This window comes from Falco punctatus, assembly GCF_963210335.1.
Source record: "Falco punctatus genome assembly, chromosome: 5".
In the NCBI taxonomy this organism is placed as follows: Eukaryota; Metazoa; Chordata; class Aves; order Falconiformes; family Falconidae; genus Falco; species Falco punctatus.
The window spans coordinates 11772831-11794274 of NC_137584.1; the positions used below are offsets into that span (position 1 = coordinate 11772831).

The 21444-nt window shown below is 38.7% G+C and overlaps 1 protein-coding gene across 2 annotated transcripts in view; it reads right to left on the bottom strand.

Moving 5' to 3' along the window:
* The window catches only part of CD109 (CD109 molecule), a 98763-nt gene that overhangs the window by 17693 nt on the left and 59626 nt on the right, over nucleotides 1-21444 (bottom strand). For both annotated transcript variants that reach the window (XM_080388710.1, XM_080388709.1), the window contains 13 exons: nucleotides 21305-21365; nucleotides 20628-20763; nucleotides 19741-19858; nucleotides 16939-17052; nucleotides 16510-16728; nucleotides 14528-14672; nucleotides 13368-13544; nucleotides 9136-9217; nucleotides 7581-7809; nucleotides 6881-7046; nucleotides 5539-5729; nucleotides 2001-2156; nucleotides 1850-1915 (listed from right to left, as the gene is read on the bottom strand). In XM_080388710.1, coding sequence (XP_080244836.1) covers nucleotides 1850-1915; nucleotides 2001-2156; nucleotides 5539-5729; nucleotides 6881-7046; nucleotides 7581-7809; nucleotides 9136-9217; nucleotides 13368-13544; nucleotides 14528-14672; nucleotides 16510-16728; nucleotides 16939-17052; nucleotides 19741-19858; nucleotides 20628-20763; nucleotides 21305-21365 — 1860 coding nt within the window. The remainder of the gene's footprint in view (nucleotides 1-1849; nucleotides 1916-2000; nucleotides 2157-5538; nucleotides 5730-6880; nucleotides 7047-7580; nucleotides 7810-9135; nucleotides 9218-13367; nucleotides 13545-14527; nucleotides 14673-16509; nucleotides 16729-16938; nucleotides 17053-19740; nucleotides 19859-20627; nucleotides 20764-21304; nucleotides 21366-21444) is intronic.

Sequence of the window (21444 nt, forward strand, 5' to 3'; positions counted from 1 at the left end):
TACTGGTTATTCTGGGTGGAGGACTTCTGCTCAGTCCTCACCAGACACACTGGTTTGGATGTGAAATTTTCCTGCTGGCAAAAACATAATTGGAACCAACGTGCTTCCACAAAAGGCATTCATTTTAACAAATCGGCGTCTTCCAGCAAGAAACAACTTGCTGAAAAGTTTTTGATCTGCTTGCCTGGCAAATAACTTGTCTTAATATCAGGGAAAATTTCTCAACAACGATTAAGGTTAAGTAGCCCTAACTGTTCTGGAACCCTACTTTGTTGCATTCCACATACACACACACTGTAACCACAGATGTGTGAATGCAGTCCTGCTGAGATGTTCATTCCTATCTGGGCCTGCAGGTCTGAATCTAAGTTATACTCCGAAACTTTTGAACTTTGCTGTAAACTTCATTTGCACTTCTGGGAATTAATAAACACGGGTCATGATTTACGGCACTGCGGGTTTTGCAGACTGGTGCTGAATGAACGAGGCGTATCTCTAGCTGCTGTTCACTGCTGATAAGCAGCTCTGAAGGTTTCTTCGTAAAGGTCTTTATCAAAAGCATATTTACCAACCATCACCATGCTTTTTTGTTTCCCAGACACATAAGAACACCAAAGTGAAGGTCAGGTTGGAAGGAACTTGAGATGGAGTCTGACCTGGCATAAAACTCTGAGATGATTAAAAGCAGCCCAAGTTCAGTTTTCCCAAGTACAGCTAGAAGGAGTCTAGTAGGAATTCTCTGCTTTTGTGATACGCTCAGCAATTGTGAGTTTATCTATATACTTCAAATAAAATGAGTCTCTCATGCTTAGAGGCTAATATTTCTGTATTACCCATAGCTTTTCAAAAGCCATCTTTTTCACCTGTGTGGTTCTAAGCCACTATCATGGACAGGACAGCAGGGAAGAGACACCCATTAGTGGCCATATCAAATCAGACCCAATACTGTCATCTTCTCACATTATGTTTGTCATAGGGTTAGAGAAAATCTTGGAGGCAGAACAAGATTTCCTGTTATCAGGAAAGAGCAAGCAGCTGAAAAGACTGTTTACAGTTTCCTAGTTCTAAATAGAGTATGAGCTGATCCCAGCTTAATTTGTTTAAATGTAAGTAAAGATGTTTGAATTCATACTACCAAAAGAGTCTTTCACAGGACAGGCGGAGAGGGGACCACTATACCTCCTTCCATCCCTCACCACGCCCCCGCTTCTGGCTGATGCTAAGCATCTATTACTGCTGGCAGTTTGCAGGATCCTTTGACTCCGTCGTTCATGCTATTTGAGAACAGTGTAAAAATTGCTGGAGATTCTGGCTGTAACAGTCTTTTATTTTTTAACTTTCACAACATTGTTGTATTGTGCTTCAATAAAAGGAAAATAATGCTAATAACTAGCAGTGTAATCTTGTTCTGTACTGATCTGTGCTTTACCATGCTTTACCACAGGTTCTCAATGAGGCACTCCTGCCTGGTCCACATGCCTTTTTTTTCACTCTGACCTTCGCGCCTGCCAATGTATCGCTGCAATGCTTTGTCTTACAGATGGACACTGCATTTCGGCAGGTGGGCAGGGCTGTTTCGATATGGTCCATGAAGTGCCCCAGAACTGCCAATAATCCATCAGTATTAAAAAGTCCAGGCCATTAGACATAAACAATCACAGACATAAACAATCACATGAATATGTCCATTCACAATATTTGGTTCAGAGCATTCTTCAATTAGTGAAGTACTTTGGTAGTGATTTGAGACATTTCAGAAGATTGTTCTTATTAGCATGTTTGATAAAGCTCCAAAACACACCTTCCTTATAGAGAGCATATTTTTAGCAAGAATAACTGCACTGTGTACCTGAAAGACAGCAAATCCTACTCCTTGCGCTGCCACTGTAATTGTCATTGGTTGTGCAGGGGCAATCTGAAAGAAAGATAAGCAAAACAGTATTTTCAAAGTACTTTCAGTTAGCAGACTTTACAAAAGTATTCCTTGCTTTCTACAGTACCTCCTTGGTCTGAAGGAGAAAACGGTTTTGAGTATCAATTGAAAATGTTTCTGGCATTTTCAAAGAAGGTGCTGTCACTGTCACATCCATTTCTGTTTTGCTTGCAGTAGTGAGAGTTGCGAATAGACTCAAGGCTTGCAGAGCCACCACCGTGTCCTGTTGAGAGAAACAAATCCTGCATTGAAGAAGCCGCCTGCACAGAGAAGTTCCTGTTCATTGGCCATCCTCGGGGACCTCACAGTTCCTGCATTATCCCATTTGTTGTTTATGCTGGAGTCTTCATGCAGCCACCTCCACACCTCCACTGGGATTCCGCTGGTATGAAGGATCCCAGCACAGAAGAGGGATGGCAACACAGGACAAGTTAGCTACTGTGACATACAATGGAGAATGAACTGGGAGCCAGCTAAGGAAGTTCTCCTCTTGTGCACGCTATGTGGAAGACCTGACATGGTGGTAGACACAACAGTCAGAATCACATACCATGTGAAGAGTGAAGAGAAAGCCAATGAGGAAAGCAATCTGCTTTCTAGATTTATTTCGTGACTATGCATTAAATATCCAATACTGCACAGGAGTTATTCAGGGTACCTGACCACTGAAGCAAAAGCTACAGGTCTGAAAAACTATTAACATTTATTAAAAAAATAGCCTGAAATGAGTTTTTATCATACCCCTGGAAACAATTTCAAAGGTATTCAGCCCATTTTTTAAACTCTATATTTGAACTAAAGGTTTTGTGCAATTGTTTAACCACTGCAGAATATGTTTAAAAACACAGTATCATATATCTATACGGAATTTTTTCTTTTCTTTGTGTATGATTGCAGGCTTAGCTCTCCAAGTTTTGAATACAAGAGGCAGTTTTTGAATATTTGGTCCATCACAGTTTAGTGAATGATAATTTTAACATCCACTGTTTTCTAGAAAAAAAAATTATGTCTCTAACACTTCTCAGGAATTTTTCATTTTGCACCTATTTTTAACCAGTGACAGTAAAGGAATTGGCTTGCAGGCTCAGCATACAGAGGTGGTTTGTTTATTCTTAGGTCACTTCTAGTAACAAAATACTAACATAACAGAAGCTTTGATGAGCTATGACATGGTGATTGTGCCATACCTTAAGGTGCCAGTATATGCTGCCTATTCACTCTAAACGATTAGAAACCACTCTCCTTCCCATGCCCCATCCTTGTCTGAGATGACCTGCTTCGCTGATTTCTTAAAATCCAGAAAGATCAGCTGATTAGCAGCAGTGCCAAAGTTGCTGGTGCGCTGAACCACTACAGCTGAGATCCCAACTCCAGTGCTTAACATGGTGTGAATGAAGATACAACTAATGGGCTACAAAAACATTCAATAGTCTGGAGTAAGTGGCTGACTTTTTCAGTAGGAGGCTAATATTTACCCTGAAATAGTATCTTCAAGTACTTCTTTGCATCTGAATGACTCTGCCCTTACTCAGCCCACTCACATGTCAGTTTGTGATGAAGATACACAGCTTGGAAGCCCAAACTGAAAAAACTTCTTTCACACTGAAGGGAACGAAACTACAGTGACCTATCACGTCTATATGTCTGATCTATCTTACAGACCTAAGGGGCTCTAAGATCTTGTTGGAGAATCTGATCTTAATCAACTGAAAGCAGAAATACGTTTGCCCTTACCTAAGCTGTGAAAACCAAGGAATACTGTGAAGCGCTTTTTCCAAGTCCTTACAATTACATTTCTCACATTTACATTTCTCACCCTAAATTCAGAGTTCAAAATATCTAGAAATGCTATCTGACATTGCTGAACATGACTTCAGAGCTCTTCCACATCCTAGGCTCAAAAGACTTCCAGAAACACAGGTGAAAAACAAGAAGGCAAAGAACCACCTACAGAGAAGATAAATGTTCCCCTTGGCATGCTCTAAAGCAGGAGGCATACCCAAGACTTTTCACCAGGACATATTCACATCTGAAACATAAGGTACACAGCTCAGTATGACAATGCTGTGTCAAATACACAACCTGAAAAGTTAGGAAATATGGTCTCAAGCCAGACTCACAGGCCCACCCCTCTTGCCCAGCAACACAGGCTTTGCAGAATTTGCTACTCTTTCCTACCCTTTAAAACTACATTCATATATATGCTACTTTTTGTGTGAATTGTATTCCTATATATATGAAACATGTACATTTTATGCCCAAACATTAAAAGTATTATAAAGCAAAATATACTGATTGCAAATTCAGAGTAAACTATACCATGTATACAAATTGCAAGAAGTTATCCTAATTTACAAAACATCACACATGCAACAGATTACTTTCCTACTTACTGTTTAAAAATATATTAAGTTTCTAATGCAATAAACTCATGGAAGGAAACACTTCAAACATTTTTTTTTTAAGCAATCTTAGAAGTTAACAAAAAGTATGGAGTCATTTCCATAAATTAAAAGAAGGCATCTGGAGAGACACTGTAGTAATTCTGAAATCAAAATAGCTTAGACCATAGAAGAACAAAAGGATTAAATTCATTTCTCAACTTCACCCTCAAGGGTAAATGGTACACTGCTGGATTTTCAAACTTTACAAATAAAAACTGTTTCTGAAGAATACAGAAAAGCTTTTTCAACTCATCTAGTGCTTCAATCAGCCTCTTCAAATAATAAGCAAGGATTAATGCATCAGGAAAATACTAGAACCTCTGGGCAACTAAGCTGGTTCTTAAATTGCATTTTATTTAGTAGAACTAATTTCAATTAATATGAACAAACATTTGAAAATAATGAAGGATGGCCTGTACAGCTTGGTACTAGGCAGCACAATGAAATGTGACATTTTACTGTGACCAGCATTTGCAGTTAATTTAAAAGCTAGTTTAAACTAATGCAATCCAAAGGACTATACACATTTTCTGGATGCCGGCACAGCTTACAAGATGTGGTTTCAAGAACATGGAAACCTCCTGGAGATAATGAAGATCTTCCAAATTTCATGGCCCATCAAAAATCTATGCAATAATGAGGACAAAGTACATTATTAAGTTAAGACCAACTGCCAACAAAGGCACTAGGATGAGCTGTTTCTCTAAAACCTACTCCCCTTTATTATCGTAGTTAATAGCCTTTCAGGAGTTTAAGGACCCACATATGGAAAGAATAGAAAGAGGTTCCCCTCCTTGGGAAGAAAGTAAGCAGAGATATTTATCATACTTGCTTGGAAAATCTGATTAATTATTTTTCCACTGGCATCACTTCTTCTTAATTTAAGATTTTTTGTTATATTTTATACAACCAAGGTGACCCTCTAATTCTGTTTTTTATTAAACATGCCAATATACTAAAATTGGTAGTCCAGGTTTAAGATGCTAATAACATAAAGAATGCAAGCTTGCACATAACCGAGGCTGTTACAGCAAAACAAAATTCAGTAATTATCACGTAAAAAAACCAAATGGTCTCTTTTTCCTTTTTTTTTTTTTTTTGTATTAAATACACAGTGCTTATTTAGAAAGTATAATGAAACTCCTTGAGACAAGCTATTACCTGAGTAGAAGAAAATCCCCCAAGGTGATTTCTTTGCTGACTTAACCATTTCATAATAGGGATGCCCTCTGCTAATCTGTCTTGATGAAAGTGTGAGAGCAGAGCATATGCTGCAAGTTCAATATCGATGGACCGTGGCTGCCATGAATCAGAAATTTCAGAAGCAGGTGTTATCCAGAAACGAAATTCTCCTGCAAAAGGAACCAACAATAACCTCAGATCCACAAACTGAAGTCTTTGAACTTCTGGGAAAGACTTTCCTGGGAAAGGGAAGTCTCTTAATTAATGTTTACATACGGGATCTAGCAAGCTTCTTTAAAAGTGTTAGTGTTTAGGCACATGGCCTGTAAAGGACTGACTGAAGCACTTCATCAGCAGTGGCTGAACTCAGCTACAAAAAAAGCTGGACTCCAAATAGTCACTCCCATTGATTTCAGTGAACTTTACATTGATCCTTTTGTCATCAGTCCGAAGTGCTCACATAAAGGAGCCCTTGTGAAAAGGCCACCTCATTGCTGGGGTGCTACTTTCTCTTCCAGACTAGCACCTTGAGCAGCACAGCTGCTCACTAGGCTCATTCTTGAGTCAAGTCTTCTAAAAAAGTGACTTCCTCCCTTATCAAAAGTGACTGTCTGAAAGACCTAACTCGGTAAACACAGAGGGACACCCAGAAGGCTCCATTTCTAGGCTACAACATTAATCCCTTCAGATTTTTCAAGAGGACAGTTACTATTATGAGCCAAAAAACCCTTCCATTTCTTATACTCCATATAGCCTGTCCTTTCCCCAGAACAGGGGAAAAAGCTGAGTCATGCTGAACTCAGAATTTAAATATAATGAGACGATTATAATGAGAGATTTCCTACAGGAAATGCAACAGACCTCTGCACTGTCTTACAGCAAGTCCAATCTTTCGGTTCTTCATTACAATACTGATTTTAACTAGTTGCCTCCCAACACCCTCCTGACCTACTCAAACCACTTTGGAATAGCTAACCTCATCCACCTCTCTTTAACCAGGCTGATCTTACAGTTGCACATAACACCACAGGAAAACTTAACAAGTCATGTTCTTCAACAGCATCACGGTACTCCCATCAGGAACACGGTGACTGAGACTGAAAGGCCTAGCTTTGTTGTGAATTGTCATTCATTTACGGACACTTTTCATTACGGCTGTCTTGGAAGTTCTCCACTTATTCTCTGTATCATACTCAAAACATTTGAATTCAAAAGGATTCTCTTCATCTCTAATTCTATACAAAGTTGTAGATATATGATAGGTGTTTTTAAATTTGACAAAAATCCATCTATACAACTGTATAAGATAGTTGTGCAATACCTTGGTGTTCTGCTCTCTGGTTCAGTAAATTCAGGGCCTCCTTTGCTTTTGTACTTTTTGCCCAGGACAATGCATATGTAACAAGTGCCAAAGTGTAATTATCCGAAATGCCTTCTTCTAGTTTATCTTCTAGAAAGTTTGTAGCACTCTTGATGACATAAGCATGCTGGAAACGAAGATCATAATGAGGAAAGTACAATAAATAAAAATATATATTGAAATACTAAAATTTAAAAGAAAAATTTGTACAGAAACAGAAACATTACTATCACCAAACAACAAAGAAATACTGAAAATCTCTTCCAGAGTCACAGGCACAAATCTCAAAGGCAAGCCTTTTGATCTGGCACTGTCCTTTATGAACGTGAGTAATCTTAATTAAATCAACTGGAATGACTTAACATCCTAAGGATAGTTCCCGCCATAAATTTCTTTGTAAGTTCTTGGACTAAAGCCATGACAATGTTCTTGCTAAAAGCAACTGCCTTTAGATTTTTGCAAAGGCACATAAAATTGAAGGGTCTAACAGCACAACTTTATATTGTCTCCGGTAGATAAGGGAAGTTGAACAAAATCAGGTGAAATTTTGTCTCTGTTCAGATGTCCCTCTATTGCCTTAAACTACCAAGCGTTTTCCAGGTACTCTGACAATTTATGAAGCGTTTCAGTAACAAGGAATTCTATTTATGAATTCCATCACCTGTTTATCTGGGAATCCTAGGAGGGATGACATGATATAAGCTGTGAGAGTGACTGGATTACTGGCACCTCCTTGAAGATCACTGTGTAACACTTTCCCAGGCTCATTAAATTCTCCATTTAATTTCTGATGCCGGACAATCCATTTAGCTGTATCCACAAGTACATCTTGGTCAATATCTATGAATGGACGAGCTTGAAGGAAACATCTTAATACAAAAGCTGATAACCTTGGGGAAAAGATTAAGTAAGTATCACAAAATTAGCAACGTATTACAGCTTTTTCTGTTTAAGATGATATAAGAATACTGCGATGCATACTACATGTTCTACACACATCTCCCAAGCACAGAGGAAAATATATGCCTCATCCAGACAAGCAAGTAGATTAAGCTTAACCCTCAAAAAAATGAGGTTATGTCCTTGTTCCTAAAGATCACCCCTTTAACAGCTGTTATGTTTAAAAAACAAATACAGAGTATAGACTCCAAGTCTGCCAGCACGTGTACATCTTTATTCAAATGTTGCTCTCCTGCCTTCTGCTGCTAGGCTAAAGCGGCAAAAATCAGTTTACAAAGTAATGTAGTTATGAGCATGATGTTAATTATCATGATCATTCCTGTAACGATACCATTGAAACAGCCTTTTTTATCTTATTATTAACAATGCCAAATCCTGCTTTGACTCCCTTCTTTGCCAAACATGTATTCATGTAACCTGTCACTGCACTATTTAAGTACCACAGTTGCCAGTACAAATAAATTATCTTTCATTTTCCAATCCATCAGTTCTGAGTCAAAGGCAAATCCTGCTGACGTCAACCAAAGACGCTCAATGACTCCAGGAGGAGTGACTCCATCAGTGGCACAGTAACCGGGATAGTTCTATTTAAAGTCAGAAGCGCGCACTGAAATGCTTAAGTGTATTTACATTACACTAACCGACACCGGTTAGCTGAACAAAGAGCTAGAACTTGTCTCTTTGTCATCTGCCTAGCTTCCACTACTGTGCTCACTATGCTTCTCAGGGTAACATTCAGCACTTGGAAGGCTTTTTCAGCTGTATTTACAGTCTCAAAAAAAGGAGGTATGTGCAAGGTAAGTATGAAAGATTTTTACCACCACTAACTGTTCACCCCCTAGGAAATGCCTCAATCAGTCTTCAGCCTCCAGTACGGAAAGAACTGAAAATCTGTTTGAAGCAATGATGATCACATAGCCCTAAATGGTTTCAGTCAACTGCAAGAGTAAGTCATTTAATTATTATTCTTCATTCCTTTGAGGAAAGCAACACAAAAATTTTCAGACCAAGCTAGTCCCCTGGCTAAAGTAATTCATCATTCGTCTTTTGTGAAATGAAAAAGTCTTGCCCTAATAACGGCTTTGACAGCACGTTATCCAGCGGGATGACCTTAGAGTTGGCCTAAACACCTAATGAAAACCAGGCAGAAGGCTAATACAACTGGAAATTTTTACCAGCTTCACAAAAAAATTTTAGTCGCAGGGAAAGTATCTAAAATACTCAAATTCTACAGTCAATCTGGCAGAACTACTTACCATGTGCTCCCAGAGGGATCTTCATTTCCAAAGGCACTAAACGAGCCATCATCCCTCTGGAAAAGCAGCTCTCTTTGGTAGCCTGAAGTGGAAAAGCAGAGATGGGTATTGAACACTTCCCTCTCGTGACAGTTCCAGCACAAACTGCCTGCTCATGTGAAGCGAGGCACTTTCTAAGGGTGAGAAGGGCAGAACCTGAGCTTGTATTTCATAAAAAATGTCCCAAACATGTAGCAACACACAAAACTGCAAGGAAGATGATGAGAAAGTGGGCAGCAGTAACACTAAGGATCCATCTATAAAAGCAGAACCAGAAGCTCCCATTCCCACTCATCCGCCACCCAAACACGACAGCTCAGTGCAGAGAGACATGCTCCCACGTAACTCGGTGGCTTCAGGAGTGCAGCAGCAAGCACAGAGCGGAGTAGCAGCTATAGTTGAATGCTTCATTGCTTTGGGGAGCTGGAGTTATATGTGCCTACAGAAGCACTCTATCTTCCCAGCAGAAGGAAGCACAAGTGAAAATGAAGTCTTTTGCAACTGGAAGGGCAAGGGTACAGCAAAGCTACAAATGCTGCTACAAAGCAGACCCTTTCAGCAGCTTGCTTTTGTGAAATCAAAGGATTAGCTAGCACAAAAGCACACTGGAAGAAGCTGTTCTGAAATGAGTAAAAAATTTCAAAAGACCTGAAGGTCCTGAAATCCTGAGAGGGACCCATTCAAAATGTATCCAAAGATTTTTTCAGTATCCAGAACAAGTGCAGCTCTCTCCTGACTGCTGAATATCTATAATAAAAGGGCCCCCACAGGGCTCACTAGCTGCTCACAACCAGCTAGCAGCACCCTTAATAGCCGATTTCACTGCAGAACCAATGTTCATTAATCTTAAGAAATTAAGAGCTTTCTATGATATGCTATTTACTGTAGTTCCTGATACCTAAAGCTTTCCTTCCCTTACATTTTGCTTGCCATTTGTGTATCCAGAACAATAACTGTATCTATTTATAGCATTTTGGAAGACATCTTTTCTTCTTTCCTCCCACCTTGTCTTTCTCCTTGGCTTTACTGTTTTAGCTATTATAATTAAGAAAGTATATTCATTAGTCTAACACCTGACAGACACAATAGTGAATCAGCCAGGCAGAAGGAAAACCCTCAGGCAACCATCACTAAGTCCTACACAAATTAATGATTTTAAATATGTCCCATGAGGTCCATCCAGCCACAACCGTTCCCATCCAAAATGTTCTCTGCTTTCACTGATAAAGGATTAATTACTTGTTTACATACTATCTGGAATATAGATACACAGTGAGCGAACCACACCACTAATTACTGAGGAACACATGGCCTGGTACCTCAATCTAAGTTACAGTGTAAGATGAAATCCTAGTCAGGTCTCTGTATTATAGAGGACATATAAAGGTGTGAATCTGAGCTGCTATAGTATACCAGTGCATTTTCCCATACAAACTCTTATCCCAGTAGCATCAGGTTAAGTTTTTGTTTCTTTAGATGAGTTTGGAATCACAATTTCAAATTCATTATAAAAAAATCAAACTTAAATAAAGGGGTTTTATAATGTATTAACATGACGACAGTGGTTGATTACACGGTTAAAACTGGTGAATCTTTCCCATACAGAAAAATCTGTCATCCCAGTTAATGACCTTGAGAAGTCAAGCCCTCCTGAGTGGGAGGAAAAAGGAAGAAATGGCATTTCTCACCAACGAAAGCAAGAGTCAATGTCAAAGTTTAAGCCTCAAAATAACGTGCTATGAGGAACACAAATATATATATATATATATACAAATAGATTGCTTCCTTTTCAAAAGTATCTGACTGCAAGGCTTGAGAACTGAGGTCTACTTCTCTGTGGGACAAGCAATATGTATTATAATCACCATCCCACTGGTAGCATAAAAGCACAAAGCTAAGACCAACAGCCTGCTTAACAAAGAATGCTGAGCAGCCCTTACACAGGGATAAATTAATCTCCGAATTTGTCTAAGATTGGGAGGGATCAGAAAGATGAGCAGAACCAGGGGGAGGATGGAGCGATCACACAGCTATTTCCTGCAGTTAGCTTGCTTTCTTCTCAATGCCAACCCCACTGCAGTCATGCAAGTCTCCAAACATGAGAGTATCTCACATGGGGAAGCCTGCAGAAATGCTGGAACGGGAGACCTGGGGGTTGCAAACCACCGCGTTCATTCCAATCAACATGAAAAACAATACTTCAAATGTCAACACGTTCAAGTGGAAAAGCAAGGAAAAGATGGATCCTATTATGATGATGTACACTAGTAGTCCCAGAGGACTAGCTGGAACCCAAGAGATGCAGGAGGCTCACTGAGCAAGGCCGAGAGTGCACTGGGACAGAACAGGCTTCAGGAATATGTGAAAGAACTAAAGGGTCTCGCATTTCAAATGGCTTGGAAATACTGCTCAAACTCATTGCTTGCTTTGGGTCTAGCACCAAAGTTTTCAGACAAACCAGGATTTTTTTTATTTCTGAAGAAGTGATTTTGAGATGGGATCTGTCATTCCCACAACTGATGGAATTTTTTTTCCTTCAGAAAGGCACCTTTTCTTTCACTTTGCCTTTGTTTTAGGTAAATAAAGACTGCTAAAACAAAGATCGTATAGCAGTCTCTGCTAGCTATATGATCCCTTCTTCTCACAAGCATTTAGCCCTAAAATTAATTATATTTACTTCAGATTATGAGGTCATGTTTTCAAATATTTAGTGAATTCTGACATCTGAAATAAAATCTATTTTAAATTAAACTTCCTGACAATCCTATCAAAAACTGAGCAACCAAAAGTTACATCTCAAACTAAAGATAAATTTCAACTTTAAGATTACCTTTCAAAAAGAATCAGTGGAACAACTGAAATCAATTGTTAAAATAAAGCAGAAAACCAGAGTATTTTTCACGTTGTGGCTCTTTTCTATCTTAAGCTTACAAATATTTCAGCACATTAATTGTTTTTGCTATTATAGTGTTAAAAACATGTACCTAAATTCAAAGCTGCAGGAACAAGTTAAGTAACACAATATTTTGCATATGTGACATTTAATCCTATAATTTTCACTTGCTTTGAAATAAATACAATACTGGAAAACTTCAGAAAATTATGGTAGCAAAACTCGAGCTTCAAAGAGCGGCAGACTGCTTACAAACTTCAGAGTAGCTGTTTACTTAACACATCTCTTCTCCCCCCCTTACTTTTCAACTAAATCGTGTAGTAGGAAGGGTTTAAAAAAATCAGTTAACTGCTTTTACTGCTTTTGACAGAAAATTGGGATCTTGATGAAAGGAAAAATTATTTTGAGCTGTGTCTTTTCCAAGGGAAATGTCAACAACTTAAAAAAAATAAATAAATCAAACACACAAAAAAAAAAAAAAAAAAAACAAACCCTAAGACTTACAGAGAGTAAACAACATTTGAAAATGTCATCATAGCACCTTAGTAGGGGTGTAGCTCACATGAGGATAAACTCATTCCTCTCTGTGAACCAGGCTCTCAGCATGCAGACTGACACATGGCAAGCGTGGTACATCGCAGTTAGACACTGCCTGATCCAAAAGGCACAGAGAAGCATAGTGCAACTAAGCTCTCCACACCTTGTGACGCCTTGCAGTATTTCCTAATTAAAATATACAACAATGTCTAACTAAAATTTTCCAGCTTTTCATCTCCAGCACAGAGTTCACTTCTGATCAAGTCTAAAACCTGGGTAGGTGAAAGACAGCCACCAGAGCAACCGCAACTCCTTGAGCTTTACAAGGACGTGGCAGGATGGGGATGGTGTCACTGAAGACTGATACACACACGGGATGAATATGGTTCACTCTGCCCACTGACTACTTTTCAACCTCTTTTCAACATTTCTGACCTCTGCTTGAGGTCAGAAATGTTTGCTTACGGTTCTAGCAAAGGAGAAATACAATCACCTAGGAAATACCTAAGAATTACCTTCTAAAATGCATTTTTCATCTTAAAAAAAAAGTAACTATTTAAAAACAGCATGTTTTTTTCTGAGCAAACTTGTCCTTGTAAACAAAACCATTTGCTCTTTAATTCTGTCAGCCCAGAAAAGTAAGAGAAGATGAGCTTTTCTTCAAGTTAGAGCAGTATTTCAAGCACCAAATGCAAAGTCACAGATACCTTTTTACTAGTAAGAGTTCTTAAAAATCTAACATCTTGCCTTTAAGCATACAGACCTTTTCTCATAAATGATACAGCTTTTGATTTAATATCCTCTCTCAGCTGCCTGGTTTTAGTCAGGTATTGCAAAACATAAACATTTGGAGCAAAATTGATCATATTCTGTTCACCACAGCCGTAAGGCATCTTGATCAGTGATGACAAACCGTTGATAGAAGGCCCAAGTAAATCACCTGAAAGATAAAATGTAATGAAAATAAATTAGAGCTTATCACAAGTAAATAGATACACAAAAAGTGTGGTATCATCTAAACTGCAAGAAAATACATTAGGAACGCTTATACTAAACACCACTAACCAGGCAGAAAAGATAATTCATCTTCTGATTAACGTTGTGCCCACTGACCCACCTCCCCACAGACCTTTCCAACTAGAGTAATTTCAAACAGCTACCATTTAAAAAAAAAAAAAAAAGAAGAAACAAAAGATATTTAATCCTGGAAAATGTTTCAATAATGGCACATATTTGAAAATTCCTGTATTTCATCTCTCACCCACAGTTACCAAAGCCTAGGTGTCACAAGAAACAATCATCAGTCAGGTTTTAGGTTTTATTCTGCAGACAAGCAAAATTTAAACAGGATGTGTGCAAACTTTGCAGGACCTTCCTTATTAAAATCCCACTCCCCCTCTAACTCTGCAAACAGATAATCAATACCACAATATTGCAAATTACATAAATTAAAGGAATAACACATTCCATCCATAAAGTTTTCTTATGCTTATTCTAATGCATGATGATAAATTATTTTGAATTAATGATTCAACCTCTTAATATAGCAATTACATAAAAATGAATGCAGTTCCCTAAAAATCTATAAAGCAACAGCCATAGTGGGCAAAAATGTTGTAAGGGTTATTCAGCAGGGGCTCTGAAAGAAGCTCTAGCAAATCCAGCTAGGGTAGCTCAGCTTATTACATACCAGCCTACTTGCTCTACTTGACATAGTTTACTACTTCTAGTTAGTACTGGCAACTGCTCTGTTCTTTAAAAACCACCTATGCCTACAGGGCAAAGATGCCAGCAGCTGGATTATGGACATATATATTTTAGATACTGAGTTCAACAAAAGCCCAGCTGGCAAAAAAGTATTAAAAAAAAAATACAGTTGACCAGTCAATAATAAAGATGGAGACAGAATAAGATAAACCTTACCAACAGCAGTGACCTGCACTCTCTCACTGCCACTTACAACATCAGAAGGAAAAGTGAAATCCAAAGTTTTTGACACTACTTGTGGTTTATTCTCTGTCAAATCCAAAAGGACGGTCTGAGAATATATCTGTTCCAATCCTTCAGCCTATCAAAATAAAGATAGGATTACTGTAATCTCCAACAGTTTGTTACTTTTAGGACAGGAGTTTTGTGGTTACAGGACTGAGGGGTCTAAAACACTGACAGGTATTCTGTGCTGCCTGCTAACATATCAAGAACCTGAGCTATTGGCCTCTCCAAACTGACACAGAAATGTTTCTCTCATTATAAAGACCTACCTCAACTACTACATGTGAATTACAAAAATACACCCACAAAGTCAATGAGAGCATCTCCGATTCCAGTGAGCTCCAGGCCAAGCACAGAGCTCCATGGCTGAGCACATGCCAAGGCTGGAGGTAGTACCTTTCATGCTGTCTGCAATCCTACAGCCTGTCATACAAGGAGAACTTAAACTGAAGTTAGGTACATGGACATAAAGGTTTTGCTTCCTTGTGCATGAAAAAATCCCTTAAGAAAAATTGTCCTCGAAGCAGAGAAAATAAATAGGTTTCTGTCCTCAGCCTACACCTTAGTCTAACAGGCTTTTATTCTCTTCTGCACAACCGAACTTCAACAGAAAGGTCAGTAAGTAGCTCCACTGGAAAACATTTCACAATCCTGCAAGATAGTGGTTTTAAGGGGTCTAAGAAGAGGCTGGCTCTGCTCAGCCTGGAGAAGAAAAGGTCCAGTGTCACAGCACTCTCAAAACTAGCCAGCTGCAACAAAATCTTCTACCATCACATACTATCATACTCTTCACACCAGTCCCTCTGCTGCCTTCTCCTAGTCTCTCCTCATGCAGGGGGCACTCTCTATTTTTCTTCTCTCTGCTTCTTCCTTGGCTGCCCGATCACTTAACAGAACCAGCCACAGCTGCACCTTGTCTACATCAGCCAACCCACCGCCCCTGAAGCCAGCCCACAGCTGTATGTTGTCAATGTTAATTAACCCAGCTTCACTCCTCTACAGTTCAGGAGGTTTCATCAACGTGTATAAATACCTTATGGCAGGGTGTAACGATGGAGCCAGGCTCTTTTCAGAGGTGCTCAATAGCAAAGCAGGAGGCAATGCACACAACTTGAAATAAAGGGATTTCCTTTCAAATATTAAAAAAAACAACCCAAACTTTTTGAACTGTGAGAGTGTTTAAACACTGGAACAAACTGTTCAGAGAGGCTGTGAAGGCCCTGTCCTTAAGGAATTAAAAACCTGACTGTACAAGGTTCTGAGCATCCTGCTGTAGTCTATCCTGCCCTGAGTAAGAAGGTAAGGCTACTCCCTTCCAACCTCAACCATTCTGATTCTATGATCTTAAGCACTTATTTTAGGATAAGATGTACAAATGTCTACTATCATTCACTGAAATGGAGCCTAACATGAACCAGGCTTCGATGTCCAAAGTCAGGCCAGTCTTACCAGTTTCTGGTTTATCAGAAAGTCTGGAGGCTAGATTTCCACCACTAGCAAAATACATAAATGTTCATATAAAATAGGCTTTGAACTAAAACCAAGTGTATGGCAAAATTGATTGCACTTATCCATAACAAATGTATTTGGTCCACTCTCCCCAGATTATTAAGGTATCTTAGCAGCAGGGGTTCACCGATGCACAAACAGGTTTCACCTTGCTTTCAGAAGCATCTGACAAACTATCTTGTTGTTGAACAGATCTATACATTAATTCCTGGAAGGAGATCTAAAGAATTTTAAAGGAGAAATTATTTTAAAAGAAGTGCTTTCGACTTACAGCCACCTGACCCAAAACCAACCTTATGAAGCAAGAGGCGGACAAGTAAATTGGTTTGCATTTTTGCTGTCCACTGTTGTCTATTTTAGGCAACAACTTATTTCAGGAACAAGCCAAGCTGCAGACTGTTTACCTTTACTAAAACTTTCTGGATGATAGCATCAGAAGCAGCAGATGATATTGCTGTCACTTTGATGGGAATCTCTCCCAACTTTTTTGGCTTGATTGCGAATTGAACAGTTTTCCCATCTTCACTTGGTACAGATACGGACTGCTGATCTTCTGTAGCATTTATTTCATTGGATGTTAGAATAATTTCAAAAGCATCATTCATATCCAGGATCACAGTAACCTGTAAATACAGTAACATTTGCAATACAATAGTGTTAATTTTGAAGAACCGCTTTCATAAGCTGCCACCTTTATTGTGTATAAATAGCTTTATAGTCTGCCCACTGAAGAAAATATTAAAGTTCTCACAAGAGAAAGACATGGTCTCCACCAGTGATGAAAACTCTGCAGTGTCTAGTAACATTTAAGTACAAAGAGTCTGGTTTTTTACCTCAGCTTCTTCTTTCAAATAATTAAAGATGTTCACTTCCAAAATGAACTGCTCTCCTCTGATGACAGAGTATGGAAGGTTGAGGAAAATGAAGAAAGGTTGAAAAGCTTCTAACTGCAAAACAAAATCAGCAATGAACCCCTACTAGCATGAAAATTACTATACAGCTCGTCTTCTGATCACTTTTACATTCAGATGACACAGTATGTTTACTTGTACTATACAGTTAACAAAATGTATTACTGCAGGGCTGAAGCAGAAGCAAAAGATGCTTCTGGTCATTAGCACCTTTGTGGGAATGCAGCAGCGTCATTCAGATGAGAGCTGCTGGCAGCTTTCACAGGGCAAGTTCCAATACGGGCACCTGAATTGGGGCTAAGAGTCTATCATCTGCAAGTCTGGAAGCTGTGATCTGTTCTGAGAGCTCATTAAGGTACATGTGAACTGTTTTGAGTGCACAAGTAATGGATGATTAGGAATGTGCCAGTTGCTTTATCTCCATGTCAATACAGAACTGCATATTGGAATACAAAACAACTGACTCTCCCAAATTCTGTAATTCACCAGCACCTTAAAATGTGTTATTTTGTAAAATTAATCTTGGCATAAGTTCTTTATTTATATTTCAAAAAATACATCTTTTCTTAATTACAAGAAAAACTGTAGAAATATACCAGCAAGCAGTTACTTTTATCTGTGAACAGAGGGGGTTGGATGAAGTCCTGGCTCCAAGAAGTCAGTGGTAAGCTCTCATCAAGCTGAATAGGATCAAAATTTCACTGTTTATGAACATCTGTACAATAAGAACAGCTGAAGCATGATATCCTTTATTATTGAAATGTCAACTAGAAATGGTTTTCATTTGGTTTTCATAAAAAAAATTCTTCCAAGTGTCTTGAGTTTCAGATCCAAAAACCCCTCAGCTTTCTTTCTAGCTAGCAAATATTCCAACATTTTCCTTTTAAACTTTGAAAAGTTGTTTGCTAAAGCTTTCAGTGTCAAAAAATTCTTTAGATATTAGTCATTAGAGAAGTTCTGATGGAGAATTTTTGGTTAGCTCTTCCCTATGTATTTATTTTCTTTCGTCTTTTTTGTTTTGTTGTTCTGTAAAACTTGCAATTTTTAAAATATATCCTGGTATATTACAATAAAATACAATAGGGTAAAATTATCGACACTCCATGTAGTAGAAGTCAAAAAAACCAAGATGCAAAGCAGTAAATGCCATTAAGCATGCAGATGTCACTTATCTATTTCCCCATTACTGTTTTCATGCATTTCTTTTATTTGCCTCTCTATATGGTACTGATTAACATGTTTCAGCATATGGAACTCTTAAGTGCAATCTAAACATCCCAGCGAGGATGAAGCACTGAACAGTGCATGTGAGTGATTAGTTAAATAATAATCTCAACATCTGTTCTACTTGCAGCCTTCTCAGATTTGAGGATGAGAGTCCAAGTATATACTTTCATACACTCTGAATCAGAAAAATATTCCTCCTTCTGTCCCACATCTGCCAAGCTGAGTGAAAGAAACAAGAATCATGACTCCAGTCTCAAAGGAGTCTTAGCCACAAAATTACGATTGGGGTCCAAATTCTGCGGTGAAGTTATGATCAGGATGTTCAAAGCACATGTTCTGTGTCTGGTGTAGCAGCCAACTATGAAATCTGGACCTAGATCTTGGTTTGGATCCCAAAAGTTGCCCCTCCCCAAGAATCTGAGGGCATGAGAACTTAAACGAGTAAATGGCTGTCTCCAAGCTATGCTTGGACTAGCCCTGGCATCAAGCTGGAAATCCTGCAGCGTTTCAACCTTTCTATAGGCACTTAAGTGGAATTGTCTCAGTTAGGAACATAGTTTCTCTAGGACCTTCACATAATGAATGGAAGGAGGTAACTGCCTTCAGAGGATTATTCAATGTATGTAAAATACTAGTTAAATGAGGTTTCAAAAAGTAATTCCTATTTTAAACAGGCTAAATAACTCTAAGTAGCTGTTTCCATGAATACAGTGAGCCTAGGACAACTGCACTTGTACATTAGGTATCTCAGATTAGAGACCTAAACTGAGGAGCCCTGAATTTAGCTTAAATTGCTAAACTCCTTGAACACTTGAAAGTACAAAAAGAGCCTCAGGAGACAGGAACTTAGCAGCAAGAAGCATTTCACCCCACTGCCAGCTTTCGTTGGCCACTCTGCTCCTCAAGCTACATCACCCAAGAAGTAGCACCTATGTTTACTCCTAGACTAGTTTTGACAGATAAATGAAAGCAAGGCCAGAATTTAACCTTCAAGCAACCCTCCCATCCTCGCTCCCAGGGTAAGTCTTAGTGGAGCAGCAGAGTGGCATGATCTTTCCAGCATAAAATGTGTTTCTCCCATCCCAGCCACCTCTTCCCAGCTAGTCTGTGCAAACCCCCCTGCATGCACTATCAACTCATGGAAAGCCCTCTTGGCAGAGCCAAGAAAACATGGAAACACACCGCCCTCAGGCAATCATTCTCCCTTTCTACATACAAAGATTGTGAAGGGGGCGCATCCTGAAAGTGCTCTAACAAAAATAGGCACCCAAGTACCTGTGTAAAATCCAAGATATTTAGAGGAGTAGGAAGGGGGGGCAGATACAGTATCACATAACTTCAGCGATGATGATTTCTTCACAGTTTGGATACACACGGCCTCTCAATCACTTTATTAGTATAAGGAGATGGCTGCTGTTAGAACTAAAATACAGCTTCCAGAAATAATCTACAGTGCTACCACCATTTAAAGGAGAAAACTGTCTAGTGCCATGGTACCTCCACTGGAGCAGTCGTCACTCCAAGCCCGCTGTTTTCAGACATCACAAAAGCACTGGCTACCCAGGATGTGATGGTATCAGGTACAATGACTTCCATTATGGTGTCTCTGTCAGATCTGATGGCAGAAGGGGAGAGCAGACTTTCAAAAGTATCCATTTACAGACATCACTAAGCAGACACAAATGTTTAAAATCCATCAAAAATTAAATCCAACCTCTTGGTGGAAAAAGCGCTGTTTATCTGGTTTTATTTCCCTAATCATTTATAAATATTTGTGATGGGATCAAAATAATTTTTGAAGGTCTAAATTATTTTAAATTACATTAATTGAAGGTAATTACATTGAATCACATTACATGTAATCAACTTTTACATATCCTTTAAAGCAATCCCAGATGACAGTTGCTTCCCAAACCTCTCAGCTGTTAAAGAATACAAGATTTGTGCTTCATGACACCAGTCGGATTTCTATCCGACTATCATCTGTGTGAACTGCTCACTGAATTAGGTGCAGACAGGAATAAATTTCCCTTTCCGGGCTAATCACCATCTTCTCATGTACTCCAGAGAAAAAGGCTGGGTCTCCCCATCTGCTATCTCCCCATCTTCAGAAGGATAAGAGTTACTTTTGTGTCCAGGATTTTTATCTAGTTTCTATTGAAACTACAAGGCCTTCAGTCAGGCATTGTCCTATTTTGTGCATTTTGTACAATGCATCGTTTGGCGGGTCTCCAATCTCACATGTGGCCCCTAGGTGGTAGCAGAATATAAATAACACCACATACTTAGGCAATGTTCTTCAGCACCACTGCAGAATGCTACTGAAAGCTACCAAATAACAACGGCAAGTGTAAATCAGTTTCCATTTCCTTCTAATCTTATACCTAGTTTTAGTGTCTATCCAAAGCCAAGTCTCTGGAAAATGTGTCCTCACATAGAGATTGCTGAAATCAGGAGGTCCATTTTTAGATACCGGCATATCATCACCAAAACCATCCTCTAAGGGTATCATTCCACCATCTGCAAAATAAAAAAAATATTGTCCTACCTACAAATATCTATGTTTAAGAAAAATCAAATTAATACAGTTTAAAAAAGTCAAATTAATACAGTGTTTGCAGTGTTTGGAGAACAATCTATAGCTTTGTTACATATAGTAACTACATTAGGAACTAATTTTCTTGCTTCTTTTTTTTTTTTTGGTAAAAAATGTTTCACACAAACTTAAGATTTCTACATGGCCTCTCTGGAGTGCTTATGGAACTGGCGTAACATGGCTACACATGACAAACCACTGTAACATGTATCAACTGGAATGGCAAATAGTAGCTCCATTCATCTTCAGGGCTTTAAGTAGTGTCACTCAGGACAGCAGCAAAACCAAAGTTTTTAAAATACTAGTCATATGCATTTTGTATGTCTTGAGCATTGGAAATGGTAATGGTTTGCAAGGCTGGATGAAGCCTGCATACAGTAAGAAGACCTAACAAGGGCCCTAAACCATGGATCTCCTTCCCTACTCAGTAAATTAAATTCAGCTACACTTATTTTTATTACTTACAAAGAAAATGTTCCTTATCTTCCTCAAGGATTGCATCAGTTGATATCCAAAGGCTGCATTTCTAGATAAAATTTATACAGTATATCTCAATACAAGACATTCAGGACATCAACAGTACTTATCTATTTTCTTTTTCTTTT